The sequence below is a fragment of the Daktulosphaira vitifoliae genome, unplaced genomic scaffold (genome assembly GCF_025091365.1).
Source record: "Daktulosphaira vitifoliae isolate Bord-2020 unplaced genomic scaffold, ASM2509136v1 Scaffold_1, whole genome shotgun sequence".
NCBI lineage: Eukaryota > Metazoa > Arthropoda > Insecta > Hemiptera > Phylloxeridae > Daktulosphaira > Daktulosphaira vitifoliae.
In genome coordinates, this window is record NW_026099572.1 from 16,311,824 (window position 1) to 16,332,897 (window position 21,074).

General features: G+C 25.8%; 2 protein-coding genes and 1 long non-coding RNA gene across 5 annotated transcripts; 1 reads left to right on the forward strand and 2 right to left on the reverse strand.

Annotated features, from left to right (window-relative positions):
- Positions 1–49: 49 nt before the first annotated feature.
- Positions 50–13,741, forward strand: LOC126902434 (calcium-binding mitochondrial carrier protein SCaMC-1-B-like). Of its 2 annotated transcripts, XM_050679708.1 has the most exons (9): positions 50–468; positions 536–662; positions 1,873–1,960; positions 2,201–2,312; positions 11,625–11,783; positions 12,220–12,477; positions 12,541–12,708; positions 12,823–12,970; positions 13,045–13,741. In XM_050679708.1, exons 1-9 carry the CDS (start codon positions 265–267, stop codon positions 13,224–13,226), a joined length of 1,446 nt encoding a protein of 481 aa, XP_050535665.1. In that variant the 5' UTR covers positions 50–264; the 3' UTR covers positions 13,227–13,741. The 2 variants fall into 2 exon arrangements, with proteins under 2 accessions (XP_050535665.1, XP_050535673.1); XM_050679716.1 differs by lacking the exons at positions 50–468; positions 536–662; positions 1,873–1,960; positions 2,201–2,312 and adding an exon at positions 5,883–6,205.
- On the reverse strand, positions 3,024–4,473 carry LOC126902843 (uncharacterized). The gene is made up of 3 exons (XR_007703354.1): positions 4,196–4,473; positions 3,924–4,017; positions 3,024–3,842 (listed from the first exon to the last, which is right to left on the reverse strand). It is a non-coding gene; the product is annotated as an uncharacterized LOC126902843 (long non-coding RNA).
- An 828-nt stretch (positions 13,742–14,569) lies between the features above and the next one.
- LOC126894011 (6-phosphogluconolactonase) lies at positions 14,570–17,073 on the reverse strand. 2 transcript variants are annotated; one of them, XM_050664634.1, is made up of 4 exons: positions 16,636–17,073; positions 16,379–16,552; positions 14,922–15,205; positions 14,570–14,859 (listed from the first exon to the last, which is right to left on the reverse strand). In XM_050664634.1, the coding sequence occupies exons 1-4, from the start codon at positions 16,766–16,768 to the stop codon at positions 14,740–14,742; spliced, it is 711 nt and encodes a 236-aa protein (XP_050520591.1). In that variant the 5' UTR covers positions 16,769–17,073; the 3' UTR covers positions 14,570–14,739. The 2 variants fall into 2 exon arrangements, with proteins under 2 accessions (XP_050520591.1, XP_050520590.1); XM_050664633.1 differs by having other exon boundaries at positions 16,379–16,579; positions 16,636–17,040.
- Positions 17,074–21,074: the final 4,001 nt, after the last annotated feature.

Genomic DNA, 21,074 nt, shown 5'->3' on the forward strand with positions numbered 1-21,074 from the left:
TAACGTCAGATGAGTGATAAAATGATATGAGTTGTCTAACATTTTACAAATTTTTTTTTTTAAATTGTGAAAATATTATTAAAAAATGTTGATTTGTAATGAAATTTCGAATTGTTCAATTATTAATTTTTATTAATTCATTTGTAACTGAGAATGTTTCTATTCATCAAATAATATTATTTTTTTTATTATGTGTTTTTAACATCGATAATTTAATTGAACTCTTAATAAAAATTAAGCTAAAATCAAATTCGATTGTCAAAAATGGTAAACACTATCAGTAATTTTCATTCTACCCCTGGAAGTGCTAGTACTGATAATGTGATGCCACCACATTATTTACATGAACTACCAAATGAAGATGAATTGCGTTTAGCAAAACTCTTTGAATCGTTAGATCTCGATAGAAATGGTAAAATTGATATTCATGATCTGTCCATTGCTTTACATGATAAGGAGTATGCACAAGTAAATATCAATCAATATTTTTATGATTTATTTTTTGTATGGTTATTCAAGAAAATATTTTGTATAGAAATTCTTAGAAATGTCTGATGCTACAAAATGTGGTTCAATAACATTAGCAGAATTTATTCATTATGTAAAGGAACATGAAAAATCATTAAGGCTCAGTTTCTCAAATATTGATAAAAATAAGGATGGTAAGTCTATTAAAAATTGAGTTTTATATAAATATTTTTATCATAATTGAAGTTAATTTGTTAGTATTCAATATTTATAAAAATTTTCTTAAAAATTATGAAATATATGTAACTTCTAGTAATTATTATACAAATTATATTTTTTATTAACTTTTAAGCTTGTTTTAATAAAAAAATATTATTATAAAGAATTGGGTATGAATAGGTCATTTAAAATAATTGTTAAAGTATTAGAAGCTTAGATTTTTTTATAAAATGTTTAATCAAAACTAGTATTTGTTGCATTAGATAAATCGTTGAAATATTTAAAATAAATAGTAAACGTTGTAATTAATAAACTATAACATTTAAGTAGAACATAGCAATATTATATTTATTAATCAATTATTACTTGTTTGGGATGAGTATCATAGGCAAATATTTGGTGAAATTTTAATTGAAAGAATAGAATAATCTTGTAAAGAAAAACATATCATGCTTTTACAGGGGAACTAACATACAATAACAATACAATTATTTCTATTGAAATTTCAAGGGTGTTGACCTATAATATATATTTTTAAAACCCAAATTTTATATAAAGGTATTTCAAAGCACATTTTTTTTTACAAATGTAAAGCTATATGTAACTAAAATATTTGAAAAAAAATTAATATTTATGTTAATAATCTTTTAGTTATCTTATAAAATATTACTATGCTTATTTAAGTTAATGTTATAATACTCTATAAAAGAAAAATGTAAAAATGACAATCTCAAAATTATTCATTTTTTTATAGAATAATTAAGCGTTAAATTCAAAAAAAAATTCATTAATGAAAAATATATTTTTTTAAATTAATTTGTTTACTCTCAATTTGTAATCTTTACAAACTAGTTTTATTAAAATGTTATATAAATTAAGTGACTTGCTATAATAACTAGTAATTAATCGCTATAAAAATTGTAAAACTTCACTTTTACAATTTTTAAGTAGTTAATTAATTAAAGAAAATTATAAATTAAGAAGTTAATTATTAAATTTACTTTAAAAAAAAATTGTTTTGATAGATAAGTAAACAAATAGTGTAATCCCTTAAAAAAAAATTCACTTTAAGACAATTTGTTTTATTTTTAATATTATTTTTATTGGGCTTGTAACACATGACACTCATAACTAAAAACAATTATTTCTTTATATTAATTAATATGAAAATATTGTTTGTTTTAGGTAAAATTGATCAAGAAGAATTAATTAGAGCCTTTCAGGAATTAGGAATTGAGGTTGATGATGCTGAAGCTTTAAAACTCCTTAAAAGGCAAGTACAATTTTGTTGAGGCATTTTTAATCAGACCAGTCACATATCCAAATAAGAAACTATGTCCCTTTTAGTCAACCATTTCTTTTCATAATAGTTAACCTACATTTTAGGTAAAAATTATTTGGGTGATAGCTTACCCCATTGCAAAAACCTGGTTACGCCACTAAATCAAAATAAAATAATTTGAAATTATTTATTTCTAGTAAATCTTATTTGGTAATTGCTTTTATGCTTTAGGATGGATACAGATGGTAGCTTAGAAATAAGTTTTGAAGAATGGCGAGATTTTCTATTATATTGCCCTTTTACTGATTTACATGAACTTATAAAATATTGGCGGCACTCAACAGTAAGTATATGTTAAAAGTAGATTTAAATTAGGTTTCTATTAGATGTAATAGTAATTACACTATTTTGAGACTTATTTAAATTTCACTTCGATACATTACTTTTCATCAACATCATATTTTAAAAAATAACAAATGCAATGTGAGCAATTGTCCTAGAAAACAACTAAAGTTTGATTTACAATGTCATAATAATGTGAGACCTGCGTAAATACCATATAAACTTTTGCGAGGCTGTAAAAAAAAAAGCTTAAGCCCAATCGATAAGGACTTTTAGTATGTCATTATACATATCTTAATTCAACTTTTTAAAAAAAAATAATTTGGTTTGGAATTTTTTCCGCCATTTTTCCTTCGTTGACTGGCCTATCTATGGACATTAAAATAGGTGCTACGGATAACGCACATCCACGCAAGAGCATGTCAAATTAACAGCTACTGTTTAAAAACCATAAGTTTGAACGTACAAAACTACCGGTTTTTGTTCCATAAGTGCAACGAAACTATTGATGCGAATTCTGAAAACATATCTGAATTTAGCATCATATTTTTTTTAATATCGGTCAGGCCACTTTTTTGAAATTGTTATTCTTTCAATGCAAAATTTTTAAACTATACTCAAGAGCTAAAAACATCAAAATTCCAAAATAATGGCCTGATCGATACTTAAGTGACATAATTCTGAATTCAGGTTTATTTTCAGAACTCTTATCACATCACTAGTTTTGTCGTACTGATAGAACAAAAATTGGTTGTTTTTGACTAAAAAGCAGTCGGTACCCAAACGCCTTAAAACGTTGTTATAAATTAGGTCTATAGAGATATCATAAAAAAAATGACCAGAAATTATAAAAAAAATTTAAGAAAACCTTTAATAATTTTAACGATATATACATCTATATTATCTGTATTGCCAAATGATTTATTTATAAATGTTAACTCAAAACAATGTGTTTTACAACTAATTTGAAACTTTAAATTTTTATATCTAATAAAGGAATAGTTATGTTAAAAAATCAAATGCTATTTACTAAAAATTATTTTTATTAAAAAAAAAAAAAGGTATCAAGTTTACCGTGACATTGTAAAATAATATTCTGGTGCATTGAAATTCATTGAGATTACTCTAATTTTGACGACCATCCGTCACGAAACTTTACCATGCTCATTTATTAATAGTAACCTTGGTAACTGTTTAAGTTAAATGATTATAACTAACTATAAAAATTTAAAAACATAGTTTTTTTATTTTTAAATTCATCAAAATGTTTCTATTGGTCAAGAACCATAAAATAATTTTTTATTTTATTTTAAACAGTTACGAAAATTAAAAAAGCTCATATTTTTGAACTTTTGCGAGGCTGTAAAAAAAAAATCTCAAGTCCAATCGATGAGGACTTTTAGTATATCATTATAAATATCTTAATTCAACTTTAAAAAAAAAAAAAATTGGTTGTGAATTTTTTCCGCCATTTGCCAAAATTACTCCTTCGTTGACTGGCCTAAGAGTTACGTAGAGCAATACCGACTGCCTAAAAATAGTTACAAATTAATACATACTTGATATTACACCTGTATATATAATATTTGATTATTTGATTTTATCCAATTACCGACAAAGCTATCATTGCACAGTACAAAACAACTTTTGTTGTTATTTTCAATATAAGTGTCGCTAAAGAGATGGGGAATCATAATACAATATCGCTTTAAAAAAAAATAAAATAAAGAGTTAATTTATTAACATTAAATAAGTGGCGCAAAAAAATGTCTGGTGAGATACGTGTACATAAAAATAATTTTCTTAGCTTCAATAGAAAACTGAGAAGGTATTAGTTTTACTATGGTGTGTTTTTTGCTTGTGTCTATCCATATCTGTACTTACTGGACTGTTATTGTTCAATGATACACCAAAAAATCAAAAAATACATTTTTTTGATGTATTCGGCATTATATTTTAATAATTTCCCTTTAAAACAGACTCAATAACGTGTTTTTTTGAGTAGCACATTATGTTATCAACCTAGATCTAACGCCAAGTAATTTTATTTCAACACATTTGTAAATTGCTTGATCATAAGATATATAAATCTCTTACATTAATTATAAAATGAATTTTAAACTACATCTAATAAAAAAAAATAAATCATTTTTTATGATTATCAAAAGCTGATCAGACATGTATGATGATGAGATATAACCTATATTGAGTATAATACGAGATAAAGCAGTAACCGCATACAACTATGGACCAAGTTACAACAGCTTTTTACATAAAAATGTCACAAAATTCAGTCCAGGATTTTATACAAAAAAATGTATCCATAAAGCTATAAATGAACGAAATAAACATATTAGAAGAAGATAAATTTTGAGCCAATTCGGACATATGTAACATAAAAAATGGTAGCACAGTGGGGTCGAGTCACAGTATGAACGTGGCATAGTTGGGACAACTATAGATGATATCTGACAGTGATTAAAATAACTATCATAAGAATCGCTTCGATGCAAATCTGTAGATAGTGTTTAATTTTAAGAAATTGGTAGATTATTTCAAAAACAACAATAACACTTATTCCCTTAATTTTATCCCGATTTATAATTATAATATATGAATACATAATAATTACAGTAATTAAACTTAGTATGAAATTGATATTCAATAATATAATATTGTAATTTTTACGGATACTATAAAAATAAAAAGGAGTTGTATATTCATATACTTTTAATGCGTATAAAAATTTAAAGGGATTGATACAATACTTTTTAATAAAAAAATGTTGTTACTTATGAATAAATACACTAAACTAAAAGGAACTTTCATCAGATACAAAAATATAATTTTCGCGATGTTTTCAAATGTGCGATTAAACTTTTTCTATTACTTCTAAGTTTTAATATTATTACTTATTATTAAAAAATAAGTATTTACATATAAAAAAAAATAACACACCCAGCACAGTGGTGACGTAACATAGTTGGATCAAGAATAATGATATCTGATAGTGATTAAAATCACAATAAAAAAAAAACGCTTCGATGCAAATCTTTAGATAGTGTTTAATTTAAAAAAATTGTTGGATTATTCCAAAAGCTACATGATCTGCTAGTTCCTTATTAAGATAAAGTATGTCGAATGAAATAGGAATTATTAAAAAATATTATTTCTCATAAAAAAATTGTATTAATCCATACATTTTTCAACAAGTTATAGTATAATGAAGTTTAAAATGTAAAACATAAAATCGAGAATTTTCACACAAAAATAGCATCGGTAGCCATTTTCACCATGAAGACAAGTCCAGAGGTCAAATTTTTTTTTTCCATAATAAAGTATATTACATTAGCTTTAATTTAAGATGCTAATTTATTAATAGTAACCTTGGTAACTGTTTAAGTTAAATGATTATTTAATTATTTTTCTCACTTTTTGATATCTCATTAAAACAAAAATTATAAAAATTTTTCCTAGTTATATAATATGAAATAATAATATTATGATTATTGCTAAATTTGTTTAACGTAATATTACAATTATATCAACCAAAACAAAGAAATAATACTTAAGTATTGCTTATTGGATTGTATGAGTGCCCCCGCCAGCTGACAATGAGCCATCATTCAATATAGTTTTTGAACAAAGTATTATAACTTAGTGTACGCTAGTCTTTTACGATGGATTGTAGTTAAAGTGAATTAGTTTGGTTTGTATGTTGATGTAGGTTATTCAAATTCCACCAACATGACTACGAATTATTTGATAACACTCAAATATTCTCCTATAAAATTTAATGAGTTAAATATTTGTAGTATTGACGATAATTGCCTTACGTGTTGTGATATTTTTAATTCCTATGTTGATTTATATAAAGAAATGGTTTCTGTTGACGTAAGTACCCGCCAAAAATATTAGAAAAATGTAGTAATTTTACTTATACTATAAATGTTTTTGAGATAATTTTCACAACTTAATTAAATCGGCCCATTAAGCATAACATTATTTTTTTAAAGTTTTTCATCATTTATTGTGTTTCTTTTGATTGAATTTTCTGTCAAAACAAAAATATTTATAAATGTTAACAGTAGTATAGTGTTAAAGTTGAATAATATGTTAATGGATTTATTCTGTTACTCATTGGGACTTTGATCATCGATTTCATAACTATTTATTATCTGGAGACTAAAACTCTTCCTAGTTTGTTATTTATTTTATTATTATACCTTTTATCAATGCCTAATAAAGTAATTAGTTCTCAATTATCTCGTAGAATAATGATTCACATTCTTCAAAAAGTTCAATTTTGTTTCCCAATATGAAGTATAAATTATATAAATACTAAACGAAAATTATATTTAATAAACGTAGTTTCGATAATAAAATATTAGTGTTAGTCTAAAATCCTGAAGTTCTTGTATGTATCTATAACTGTTAATTCCCTCAAAAAATACTTAAATCAGATTCGGATGTTAAAATTTAAAAATCAAATAATGAATGATATTAACTTTTATAATTCATACTAGAGTTTTAAGAAAAATGACAGTTAAAACTCGTTGCCAAATTCTGAATTTGTACAAAACTTAAGCCTTATAATTAAACTTATTAAGGAAAAAGATAATTTATATATTTTTTATCACGAATTAACTAGATTAGACTTTTAATTAAGTTTGGCTTAATTATGATTTTGACTATAGTTTAAATATAATGTTAAAGAAGCACTTGACAGGTATCTGTAAATTAAGACTGCGTTAAAATTTATTGCAAGGACAAAATCTAATTTGTTTAGTACAAATAATATATATTGTGTTTTTAATACGATTGAATTTGTTTATAATCTCTTTACTATATTTATTTATGTAAATTACTATGTGACTCTTACTATAAATTAATAGTTAGAAATTATGTGACTTTATGTTAAGTTTGTAAAGACACCATCTTGAAATTTTCTTCTTCTTCTTCAGCTTTTACAGTCCTTGAAGGACTTTCGCTGCCTCTACTACATTCCTCCACCTATCTCTATCAACACTGTCTGCTATCATCACTTCCTGGTTGCATTTGTTAAGATCATCATTGACCCTGTCTATCCAGCGCTGTCTTGGATGGCCCCTAGGTCTTTTCCCATTTATTTTTCCCTCTAGTGCTTTCTTTAAAATTCCATTTGACCTTCATACATGCTCTGGCCACTCAATTCGTTTGCTCATGAGGAAAGCGTTAATACCAGGTTTTTGATAAATTTGTTGTATTTCTCTATTAGTTCTTCTGTACACTTCATTTTCTAAAATAGGTCCATATATCCTTCTGGGTACTTTTCTTTCAAAACAAGCCATTTTTTCCTCATCTCCTTTAGTGGTTGACCATGTTTCACACGCATATGTTAACACTGGCCGTAGGAAGCTTGAGTATAGTCGTTCTTTTGATCGCCTAGAAAGAAGTTTTGATTTAAATAATTTTTCTAAAGCATAGTAACCCTTGTTAGCGGCAGATATCCTTATTTTAATTTCGTTGTGCATATTATTTTGTTGGTTTATGTTTACCCTAAGATATTTAAAATCACTCACTTGTTGAAAAGTATAGTTTTCAACTACTAGGTGAGAGTTATCCCTTGTTCCTCTCGTCATGACTAAATATTTTGTTTTGCCCTGGTTTATTTCCAGGCCCATTGGCTTTGCTGCTTTAATTAAATCATTTGTTCTTGTCGCTACTTCTTGTCGGGTATTTCCTATAATATCTATGTCGTCTGCATAGGCAAGGAGCGTACTTTTGAACAGAATCTCCATGCCTTGACTCGTTGGCATTGACCTGACCACCTTTTCAAGCGCCAAATTAAAAAGGACTGGCAATAGTGCATCATTCTGTTTAAGGCCAGTTTTAACTTCAAAGCTCTCCGATAAACCGTTGCCAAACTTTACCTTGCACAAGGTATGTGTGTAGCATTCTCTTATCAGATGAATAAGTTTTTTTGGGATTCCAAATTCCTCTAGTGTCATCCACAGTTTCTCTCGATTAATACTGTCGTATGCTTGTCTGAAATCTATAAAACACATGTGGATATCCTTTCCAAATTCATAAAATTTTTCCATTATTTGTCTTATAGTGAATATATGATCAGAGGTGGACTTTCCTCTTATAAATCCAGTTTGATAGTCTCCAATTATATCTTTGGAGTATACTTCCAACCTTCGTAGTATCGTCAGGGATAGAATTTTGTAGCAGGAGTCTAATAGTGCGATTCCCCTATAATTACCTGTGTCCATGGGATCACCCTTCTTGAAAATGGGACAAATGATGGCTGTTTTCCAATCTTCAGGTATACGATTGGTATTCCATATTTCTTTTAAAAGTCCATGTATTTTATTTACAAGTTGTTTAGTACCGATCTTTAATAACTCAGAATTAATATTATCCTCTCCGGGGGCTTTGTTGTTTTTTAAAATCCCGATAAGATCCTCGACTTCTTTATAGCTTGGTTCCTCAAGGAGAGGTTGTGCCGTATGATACATCACATATTCATCTTCATTCGTATCATCGTGGTCAATGTTTAAAATATTCTCAAAGTGCTTTTGAAACTTTTGGATAATACCCTCTTCATTCTTAATCAAGTTTCCATCGTGGTCCTTGTTATACGGGTTTGAGCTTTAAAACCTTCCTTTATTGATCTGCATTTTTTAAAGAATAATCTTGGGTTGAGCCAATGTTCTATTTTTTAGATAAGTTCTTTTTCCGCTGCTCTTTTTTCCTGTCTCAATATTTTACTTGCTATTTTTTTGTTTTTAATAAATTCTTCTGTATTATTAGGAGATGGGTATTGTATCATTGAAATTTTATATCTTATATATATCTTGAAATTTTGGTCAATGATTTATTGTATGTATTCCATAATGTGGCATTTTTTCAGAATTTTAAATTGCGGTTTATTTTTATTGTAAATTTAAATTTCAACATTAAAAAATTTAAACTTTTGAGATGGTTTATTCATTTATATATTTTCTAGAGAAATAGACATAATATAAAAAACAAAAGTGAAAACTAGAGCTTTCTCAACTCGTTTTTAAAAAAAGTTTAAATGTTATGTATTTATTTCTATGCCGTTTTTACGGCGCCATAAGCTCTGGAACATTCAATTTTTTATCATGATTTGGACTAAAGAAAGAGCAAATATATTTAAACAAAATTAAAAGACCTATGGTCAAAAAAAAAATGTTGATTTTATATGAAATGGCCCAATATTAAATTTTTAGTAAAATAATTGTTTTTAAGAATGAAAAATTTGGCTAGGTTAGAAGACGAACAATTATCATATTAATTATTCGATTTTAAATTTATTAAGGCAATTTGTTATTATTGTAATAATATGTCTTTAATAAATAGAATATCATTGCAATAATAGTAATTCAATACATAAAAATTAAATAATTTAAATATTAAATAAATAATTCAATACATTTAATAAAATCCGAGAGTATTTCAAAAACAATAAATAAATATTTTCTATTTAATAACTATTCTATAGTATTCTAAATTAATATATGATTAAATTTTTCTATCATGTTTATATTATTTTGTCTATAAAAAATGTCTATAAAATCTACTCAAATAATTGATTTATATTTCTGAAAAATATTATTATTTCGTATGGTATCATGTAATTATGACGTTAAAATTTAACGTTTATTTAATAAAGAAATGGCTCAAAGTTTACAACTAAAATCGTTATACATTAAATAAATCGCTGAAAATATTGTTGATAAACATTTGAACCACTTGTTTAAAATACTGAATAATATTATTTAGTTAATTAAGTAAATAGTTATTTATCTTATCTCATCTACTCTTATAAAGTTATCAACTTGTCGAAAATTTAAAAAAATCATGTATGAATTTTGTTTTACATTTGTGTGGTGAGCATTAAGGCGGCAAGTTTATCCATACTCTCTCTATAAAAAAAAATTTTTAGCCCTTTAAAAAATTTAATATATATTTTAAAACTATTCATTATTGACAAACAAACATTTAAATTTAGAATCGGTATATGTAACGTGGGTGAAAGTATGGATTATAAATAAAAATTAGTCAAGCTGTACCCACCTGGGCTACATACCCACTCTGTGTAATGAAATGCTTGTATCTCAATAAGTACTTATTCTAAATTTGCCATCAACCTTTTTATAAGAAAAGGACTAAAAATAGCTAATTCAAAATTTTGAAGAAAAAGAAGTCTTTTTTAAAATTTTTATTTGAGACAAATAATAAAAAACCCAGCACAGGGGGGTCGCGGCACATTGGGGATGTGATATAGTTGTGTCAAGTATAATAATATCTGACAGTGATTAATATCACTATCATAAAAAACGCTTCGATGCAAATCTTAAGATAGTATTTAATTTTAAAAAATTGTTGGATTATTCCAAAAGCTACATGATCTCCTCCTATTTCCTTATTTATATCCTGATTACAAGTTTTATGATTTATAAGTGTAATATATATAATAAAGGGAAATGGTGTTATTTTAAAAAAAAGTATGTCGAATCGAGTATTTTTACACAAAAATAGCATTCGGTAGCCATTTTCACCGTTAAGACAAAATGAAGTCCGAAAATGTATTATATTATCTTTAATTTAAGATATATATAAAAGTGTCAAAATTTCCGGAACATTTTCAAAAGTCAAATTGAAAAATTAAATTTTTTATGAAAAATTTGCGATTTTAAATCACCCCCTGTGGGCAGGTAAAGGGTCGCTTTTATATAAAAAATATAGCAAATGAAAGACATCAAGCATCTATGAAAAAAAAATTATATTGATTTTTTTATTTTTTAAAAAAGGTATGGCAGTTTTAAGTAAAAAAATTTCGAAAATTAGCGAATTTTAAATTTGTAATTTTTTTGGACATTTCCCCTATTTATAGAAAATGAGGGAATTTTTTTTTCAATTTTTGACGGTAATGTGTTTGACTAGATACGATTTGTGATTTTTTGGCGCAACGTTGAAAGAAATCGGTTCGGTGAGAGCTGAGTAAAAGTGGTGTAACAGACAAAAAACAACACATCATATTAAAACCAATACCTTCTCAGCTTCGCATCGAAGTTAAAATATGCATTTAAGATGGTCCAAAACATCGTGGCCTATCCTGTGTATATAGTGGACGTTCTGTGAAAATGAGAATTTTTTAAAAAGTTTTAAGATGTCACCAAACACGTTTTTCATTTCACACATCAACTATAAAACGTTAATGTTTAAAACATTTTTGTTTTCAAATTATCATTTCTAATTAATGGTTGTAATAATCAGACATTTTTGTTCATTGTTTAAGTACATAGATATTGGAGAAGATATGAATGTGCCAGATGATTTCACTCAAACTGAAATGAAAACTGGCATGTGGTGGCGTCATCTTGTATCAGGTGGAATTGCTGGAGCTGTCTCGCGAACATTTACTGCTCCTTTAGATAGGCTTAAAGTTTTTCTCCAGGTTAAAATTAATTTATTATTGTCACCAGTTTCTTATAAGTTAATAGCATTTAACTTTAAAATTAAATTTTTTGTAAAACTTTTATACCATTATATACTATAACAGGGACACACAAAAACACTTTTAATGAAACCCACCTATCCTTATGTATTTTAATACACTGAATCCAAATTGTATTTTTATTTATTTAAATTAGTTAAATAAAATTTTTATATCTATTAAATTTCACCATTAATTAAACTAAAGAAATTAGAAAACAAATTTTAAATATGTCATGTTCTCGAATATGATTGAAATTTTTTTTTGCAATTATGGAACACTTATCAATGTTGATATCTAACAGACATTAAATTTTTATTAAACTAATTAAGACATATAAAATTACACTAAATTCATATATCAATTTTATTTAGACTTATTAATAAAAAATGTTTAGGTTTATGGTAATCAACAAAGCAATATATCTTCATGTTTCAAAAATATGTTGAAAGAAGGTGGCATTAGGGGTATGTGGCGTGGAAATGGCATTAATGTGCTTAAAATAGCTCCAGAATCAGCATTCAAATTTATGGCTTATGAACAAGCCAAACGCTTAATAAGAGGATCAAGAACAAAAGACTTAACAATATTTGAAAGATTTTTGGCTGGATCACTGGCAGGAGGTTTTAGCCAATCATTGATTTATCCTTTAGAAGTATATTAAAAATATAAATACATTTTTAACAAACCAATTAATTTTAAAATAATTTTTTTTTAGGTTTTAAAAACAAGATTAGCTATTAGGAAAAGTAATCAATATAAGGGTATATTTGATTGTGTTCAAAAAATGTATTACCGTGAAGGTATAAGAAGTTTTTATAGAGGTTACATACCCAACTTACTGGGCATACTTCCATATGCTGGAATTGATCTTGCTGTTTATGAGGTAATGATTTAAATTTGCAATATTTTTTTTACATTAATATCTCTGTGAATATTAATTTAAGTGTAGAAAAATTGTATGACCTGCTTTAATATTGTATTAATATTATCTAAATAGACATTAAAGAATAACTACATTGCTTCACATAATGATGGGGAAAAACCTGGATTGCCTTTGCTCTTAGCTTGTGGTACAGTGTCTAGCACTTGCGGTCAAGTTTGTTCATATCCTCTAGCGCTTGTTCGTACTCGTCTGCAAGCACCACGTATGTCATAATAAATATTGATATAATTCTATATTAGTATATAATTTATGTCTGTGCCTTTTAATTTTTTATAGATTTAGAGGGACCTGATAGTAGAACAATGATGTCTGTTTTTAGAGAAATTTGGACTAAAGAAGGTATCAGTGGCTTGTATCGTGGCATAACTCCTAACTTTATGAAAGTTGCACCAGCTGTTAGTATAAGTTATGTTGTTTATGAACGATGTCGAGAAGGTCTTGGAGTTACCATGTCATAAAATTATTTATGAAGTATTTAATTTCTTCACTATCTTTCTATTACTTCCCTCAAATATTTTAACTGATATTTAAAATTTAAACTTTTTTAAAACCTATGAATTTCAATAATATTCTTTTAAAGCACTGTTAGAAGTATTAGGATAAAGAAGAAATTTATTGCCTCAAGTTTGGTTACATAACATTAATGATGTGTTGTTTTACAAACAACCATGATGTGTCATGTTATGTTTACCAGTATTAACAGCCTGCATATATTTTACATCAATATAGTATTTTATAAAATGTACAATTAGGAAAACATGATTGATTCTCTATTCAATTTTCTGGTATTATTTATTTTTTTTACAATCATTCCAATAAAATGTTTTTCTAATAATAATAATTTGTTACTAGATCAATGTTATATGATTTATCAAAATTTGTACCAAAATCTCTTTATTTAGTCAAATTAATTAGTTTTGTCCAAACATTTTGTTTCTTTACTGTTCATGAAAATATCTAACATTTTTAATTACCAAATTAATAATTTTATAAATTTAACTTAAGATAACTTTATTTTAATAAATTAAATAACTTGTTTCTCTCTTAAAACATATTGTTAAGTTTGTTCCTAGTGTCTTATGACATCTTTGTTTTGTAATATATTGTTACTTGTAAAATTTATGTTTGTTCGCCTTGTACAAAATAAATGTTTTCAATTTTGTATTCTAGGTTTGTCTATTATTCATATATACACATTTAAAATTAATTATTACCAATTTTTCAATTATGGATCCGTTTTTTATTCCATAATCAAATAGTACTAGGTAGAAAAAATAAAATACTGATTTTTAAATTCATTTATGTTATTATTTTTTTAAAACAAAAGCTAACTTTGAACAAAAATTTTGTAAAATAATTATTATAAAAAGTAATGGGTCAGAGACGAAATTGATTTCTACTTACTCTGCAGGTGATTGATTTATCATTGATCACTAGATTTTATCTAAATAAATAATAATTCAGAGATTTTTTTTTTTAGCTTATTTTAACTAGCATTTCTCGATTTTTATTGGTTAAATATTTTTTCAATCTTTCTCTTATTTTATATAAAGCTATTTAAAACTGAATTCTAATAGTAATATTAACTAGTAGTCTTAATTTTAAAAAATTAAAAAAAATTCATTATACAGAGTGATTTCCTGTTTAAACAAATTCATAAATATATTTGTAAAACTGCTTTGCTTTTGTTTAATGTATATATAATATATAATAAAATTAAATTTAAAAATATAAAATATTTCATAGAAATATCACTTCAAAATTAGGTAAGTAGTATATACTTAATTAAATGAGCAGTTAGTTGAGATTAATTATTTTATTTCATAAAATTTTCTAATTTCTGAGTTAACTTTTAACAATAATAAATTATAAAATCAATTCAATCACTTAACTTAAAATTTATCATAACACTCATAATTTAATGAAATTTTAGTTTCTTATATCTTCAACTTTTTAATAAATTTTCATAAATTATAATGATGTTTCATCTTGTAACAATTTGGCTGCAAGTTCATCTAAGAGCCATTGTACACTGCCATTTGTAGGTTTCACACAATTAGCTGGTAAATGTTCATTATCCTTGAGAATACGCTAAAAATATTAAAAAGTATTATTAATTAATATATAATAAATTATTTAACAATAGAAAATACCTTAATGATATCAGCTTTTGAACTTCCAGTCGCCACAAATACACAGTATCTAGCGTTGTTTAAAATAGGAAATGTTAATGTAATTCTATTAGGTGGAGGTTTTGGAGAATCAGAGATTGGTGCAACCCAAACTGATGTTTCATCACATAATTTATGCCCAGGAAATAAAGAGCATGTATGTCCATCAGGACCAACACCCAATATTAATGCGTCAAAGCGAGGTAATTCGTAAGGAGCAAAATAAACAGACATTTTTTTAATATAATCATTTGCAGCCTCATTAACTAAAATTAAAAAAATATATTATAACTATTGCTATCATTAATTCAAAAGTGTATCTTTCTACACTAAAACCTTATAAAAAATTTAATTATAAAATATGTGAATATACAAAGGGAGTCAAGAAAATATGACAAATCCAAAAACTTTTGAACCAATGCTGTAATTTTTAAAAAATTATTTTAATTGAACATATATTAAAAAAACGTAGTATTTCCGGAACATTTTCAAAAGTTAAGTTGAAGAAGTCAAATTGTTTAATGTATGTTTTAATTTTTGAATCCCCCCTATATAAGGGGAAATTGTCAGATTAAAAAAAAGCATGTTGGATGAAAGGGGTATATATAAAATATTTAGAAATAAAAATTTGTGTTAATCCGTACATTTTTCAAAAAGTTATAGTATTTTTAATCTGAAAACAAAATTGAAATTTCAACACAAAAATAGCATACTTTTAACTAATGCAACCATTTGTACATAAAAGATAAATCTTTAAGACATATTTTTTTAAAATTTATAGTACATAATAGAAGCTTAAATTTAACATATGTTTAAAGGACCCAGTGTTACCAGAACATTTACAGAATTTAAGTTGAAAAAATTGACTTTCGTAAAAAAGTTGCTATATTGAATACCCTTTATGGGCAGGTAAATAGTCAGATTATCAAAAAATTTATAAAAAATGAAAGGGAAATACGTAAGGTTTTAAAACAGTTAAAAAAAAAAAAAAAGTAAAAAATTTACTGATTTTAAAAATTGTAATTTTTTTTTAGATTTGCCTCATTTATATGAAATGAGGGAATTTTTTCAATTTTTAAGGACAATGTCTTCAACTAGAAACAATTTGTGATCTTTTGACTTATCATTAAAAAAAATTAGTCCGGTGAGAGTTGATAAAGTGGCGACAGATATATACAAAAAAAAAACATATTATAGTAAAATTAATACCTTCTCAGCTTAAAAAAAATTACAGTGAAATGATTATTGGATTTATGATGTCTTCATGACTTACCCTACATATATAAATATAAATAGATATATATTTAAATTACACAATAGTAAAAACACTAGGATTAAGGGATAGCATTTAACCATAGCATTTGGAAATGAATGTAACATTTCAAGAAGATTACTAGGATAATTTTTGTAAGACTTATAGTATTTTACTTAGTCATTACCTGAAAGTTGAGGATTTATCTTGATAAACTGATCCTCTGTTACAGGAAGATGGCCAATAAATTTATTTCTATATTGCGCATATGTTGACTCTGCATCATCAAATGGAACTAATCGTTCGTCACAAAAAAAAAATCTCCATTTAGACCAATCAGTTTCAACCTTGGCCAAATATTCTGATAAAAGTGAAACCACAGATCCTCCTAAAATTATTTGGGCTTCTAATAATTAAGTATAAAAAAAATAGTTAGAAACTTACCTGAGAGCCCAATTTTAAATACTGTATTTCCACCTTTATTAAGTACATCATTAGCAAGTTCCGAGAGATTCTTTGCTAGTTCTATTCCAAGTTTTTCTGTATTTTCATATACCGAAACTACTTTAGGAGTCATGATAGAAAAAATAATCTCACTGGTACGCAATTCGTAACCTTGAATTCAAATCTCGATAAAATTGTAAATGCCTAGTAATGTAGCTATACTACTGTAATCAATCAAATCAACATACTGCAACCGTGGAATAAATGATAACTTTACTTTAATATTTAGATAGATATTTGAGAGATTATTTCACTAATTATGAATAATCATTGTTGTTATGTTATGTGGATACAGACCAGAAGAGCTTATCAATAAATATTTTATCAGTTAATTCAATGACATGAAATATATCGATCAAAAGGTACTATAAACACGTTTTTTTTTAACTGTTACAGCATACATCCCGCCTAGTTAAAAGTAAAGAGTAGGCAATAATTCTACACAAACATAGTATAAATGTATGGTTGAGTTTTAAATATATATAGAGTGTTCTATATTTTGATAGGACAGTTATAAAATAAACACAAATTCCATTTATCTTAACATGAATATATTTTATTAAATGTAAAAAGACTTTTACATATAAAACGTGTTTTCTTTTTCTATATACATTTTGGTTAACACGAACATTTTGATATCTCTTTTTTAATACTATGATAACACACTGATATTACAGTGTAATATATAACATAGAGAGAGTAATCAGTAAGTAAGGAAACGGATTCTATTGTTCTCATTGTGTGTAACAATTGACTTGTTTCCTTATTTTCTGAATATTCTGTACATTTAAAACTTATATATATCTTTTAAAAATGACAAAATTTGACTTGACCACTTTTTTATAAAAATTGTCTAACAATAGTTATCCATTTAGTGATTGATAATATATAATATTGTAAATTGTTTTCTAATAATATACGACTACGTAGTAATTGTCAAACAACATTTTGGTAATGTTTATACAATAGAATTTTATGGCAATAAATTATGCTTTTTGCATTAAATTATTTCATGATTGTCATAGACTTTTATTTGCTATCATAAGTGTAAATATACTCATTTTGTTCAATTTTTGTTTAGATGCTTTTATATTAGAAAATGTTTAAGCCTATAATTTATATAAATTATAAAACTATCAATATTCGATAAAATTTAGTTTATTATTAACTCTTAAAAACTGTTTTAGCCAATTTCCCGAATTATATAATAATTTTTTCCATTTATTAATTATTTTACAAATTTCAATTTTACAAAAATATAATTTTTACGTGAGTAAAAAAATAAAAGTAATTTGAAATATTTGTCCGAGTTAAAAAAATATCTATGCTTATTACACATTATATTTTCTCATTTGTCTAAGTCGTTATTTCACTGTTAATGTTTAGTAGGTATACTGATATTATTTTTATGCGCATTATTTGATGAATTTGTTTTTTATAGTTTATATTAATCTAAAAACTCATTAGTTATCGCCTAACAATAACAGATGGCAAAATTAATATCAAACTATATTATATTGATTGTTGTATTAGACTAATCTAATGAAAAATCAATTTTTCCTGGTGGGCCATAATAATAATTGGTTAAAGGGGTGAGGACAAGTTGTTTGAATTAACTCTTATGAACTATGAAAAATACTAAAAAGAGTTATTTTGATTTGTCTTCTCTAATTAACATTACAACCTGACTTAGGAATCGATTATTACTTAATATCTGGATGCATAGTGTTAATGAATTTAAATGAGAAAAATTTGGAATAATTATTTTTTAAAAGTATTATTGAAAAAATAATAATACGTAGTTCTGTATAACAACCCTTTATTTTAAGTAGTGTCATTTTTTTACTTACAAAAAGTATTTCTCGGGATATATTTCAAACTCAATTGAACTCTGATTGCTTTTTTTAACAAATAAAATCTCAATTTGACGGCATGCTTTGAAATGTATTAAATAAACTATTTGTAACTACATAAATTCAATCTTTGATTATTTTATAAATCATTGATATATCAATTTAGTCTTAATATAATTTCGAGTTTCAAGATTTTGTTAATTTAGTTGAAGATTTGATTTACAGTGAATAATAATATTAATAATATTCTTTTTCTTGCTGTTTCATTTTGAGTTATTACTTTTGGCGTCCGCGTGGGGTACAAAAGGCTCAATTCCCCCTCTTCCTTTAAATTCTTTGCTTGGTAAATTATAATATAATCACGTGTGCTATAAAATTTTGCAAGATAAAATTTTTTAATTTAAAGACAAAAAATTTATTTCTATTAAATTATTTGATGATTACTTGGATTAAAAGCATTATTTTTTATAGATCAATGACATGTAGGTTTAATTTTTATTTAATAATTTTATAAAAAATACTTAATTTTATATATAATACATAAAATTACTAAATAATCTTTTATTAATAATTTTTTTTCTACGAAGCCCATAAGCACTGATTAGAATAGCAGTATTTTTAAGGATGTTAAAAAATATTATACATTTATATAACAACATATATACTTTTTAACTTTTTGGAAAGTTTAGTAGTTATCCGAGAGGGCTAAGCTCCTTCTTGTTGGGCTTATGGCGAGGTCAGTGAAACTAAATATTTAAAAAAATATTATAAAAACATCATTCACGTCGATTAGACTTCAATCAGTCAATATAATAGTATATTAATTGGACAAAATCTTTTAATTATATATAGACCCAGTTTAAAAAACTTATTAAAAAATTTAGAGTGGTTTCTCTTTTTTCTTTTATGTATAATGACTTTTTGGGTGTTTGAGCTAATGTAAACAATGTTTCTAGGTATCTATTAATAGTTATACAGGTAAAATATAATCAATGCTATTTTTAATCCTCTTAATACTGTACTCTTCTATTAAGTTGATCAATCATTGCTTTCATTTTTTCTGACACTAATACTATTTCTGCGGAATTTCAATTGAAGTCTTGTTGATTTTAATTATATTATTTTTCTAATAAGCGACGTATACTATTTTGTTGATTATCGAAAGACTAAAATATGCAAGTTGAAACACTTGTGACGCATGGAAATTAAGTAAACATGTCTATACTAACTTCTTTTACACACAAGTACCTATATAAAGATTAACCGATGTTCATTAAAACAAGAATCAAACGCTATGCAAAATATGTACTTGTACACTTTTTTAACGGTCATATTGATGTTCGATCAATTAAAAGCTTCAACAGTTTTAGAGGTCGTTCAGGGTATATCCAATGGTACAAATGAAACATGGGAAAAAGTCGGCAATCAAATAATAGCAAATCCAGAGAGACAAGAGCCGAAACCACTAAAAGAAATTTTGCAACAAGATTTGTCTGTTATTAACCAAATAGTAACTAATATGTATATTAAAGTAAAACACAGCATTATGTGCCGTAGTTTGAGATATTTAATGCCGATCGCGAAGTTAAGTAGCTATATTTTAATTACAGTTATGTCAAATAGAGAGGAAACAGAAAAAATAATTCGCGAAACCGTTTTAAATGATTTAAAAAATACTCCTACCATAATTAATGATTTAGACGATATACCAGCAAAGTATATTCCTACTGACGACTTGGCAATTGAATTTGGTGAATTATTTAAAGAGGAAATTGAAAACTCCGATGAAGCTTCAGAACATGCAGTGACTGTTGGTACAAGAGCATTGGAGTGTGCTCAAGAAGGTTTTAAAGAAACAGCATCGAAAATAAAGTTCAAATTGTTTGCAGCTAAGGTTGCAAGAGAAAAAATCAAAGAATTAGATGCCACTATTAAATTCAATAAAGAAATGTTAGATATAAAATTTGAGAGGAAAACTGCTGAGGAAAAAGAAGCTTATAAAAATCAATTTAAGAAACAAGGTGTAGTAGTTTCGGAAGTCATAAATGATGACGGAGAATTAGACATTGATAGTATGCTTGATTCATACATAGAAACTTCAGAACAAGAGTCTGAAAACGAGGATCAAGCTAGTAAAGTTATTGATAGAATTGCTGGAAAAACAGCAATGAAGAACCGAAAAAAAATAAATAGAGATTACGTTATTCTCGCAACAGACAATTTAAAACAAGCCATGAATAATATAGAATCTTGGATTAGTGATGTAGAACCATTTAATATGTTTATCAAAGAACTAAAAGAAAAATTAACTATTAATAGCAAGTCTAAAGTAATAATGTTAGATGTATTGAAATCTGAATATGACTCGATGTTTAATTTCTACTCTAACGAGTGTAATAGTAACACAGATTTTACTAAAATTTACGAAGACTTAGATCAAGATTTAGTATCAGTTATAAACGCAGAAGGTGAATATTCAATTAATGAACTAATTGGGCATATTTCAGTGTTAAACTACGAGTTAAA

What these genes read in the sequence shown, in the direction of transcription:
- LOC126902434 (XM_050679708.1), top strand. Translation starts at nt 265, where the DNA reads ATGGTAAACACTATCAGTAATTTTCATTCTACCCCTGGAAGTGCTAGT. An exon ending in GCTTTAAAACTCCTTAAAAG is followed by an intron (nt 1,961 to 2,200) that starts GCAAGTACAATT and finishes TTTATGCTTTAG; the next exon opens with GATGGATACAGATGGTAGCT. An exon ending in AATATTGGCGGCACTCAACA is followed by an intron (nt 2,313 to 11,624) that starts GTAAGTATATGT and finishes TCATTGTTTAAG; the next exon opens with TACATAGATATTGGAGAAGA.
- LOC126894011 (XM_050664633.1), bottom strand. Translation starts at nt 16,768, where the DNA reads ATGACTCCTAAAGTAGTTTCGGTATATGAAAATACAGAAAAACTTGGA. An exon ending in ATTTAAAATTGGGCTCTCAG is followed by an intron (nt 16,580 to 16,635) that starts GTAAGTTTCTAA and finishes AAATAATTTTAG; the next exon opens with GAGGATCTGTGGTTTCACTT. An exon ending in CAAAAGCTGATATCATTAAG is followed by an intron (nt 14,860 to 14,921) that starts GTATTTTCTATT and finishes TAATATTTTTAG; the next exon opens with CGTATTCTCAAGGATAATGA.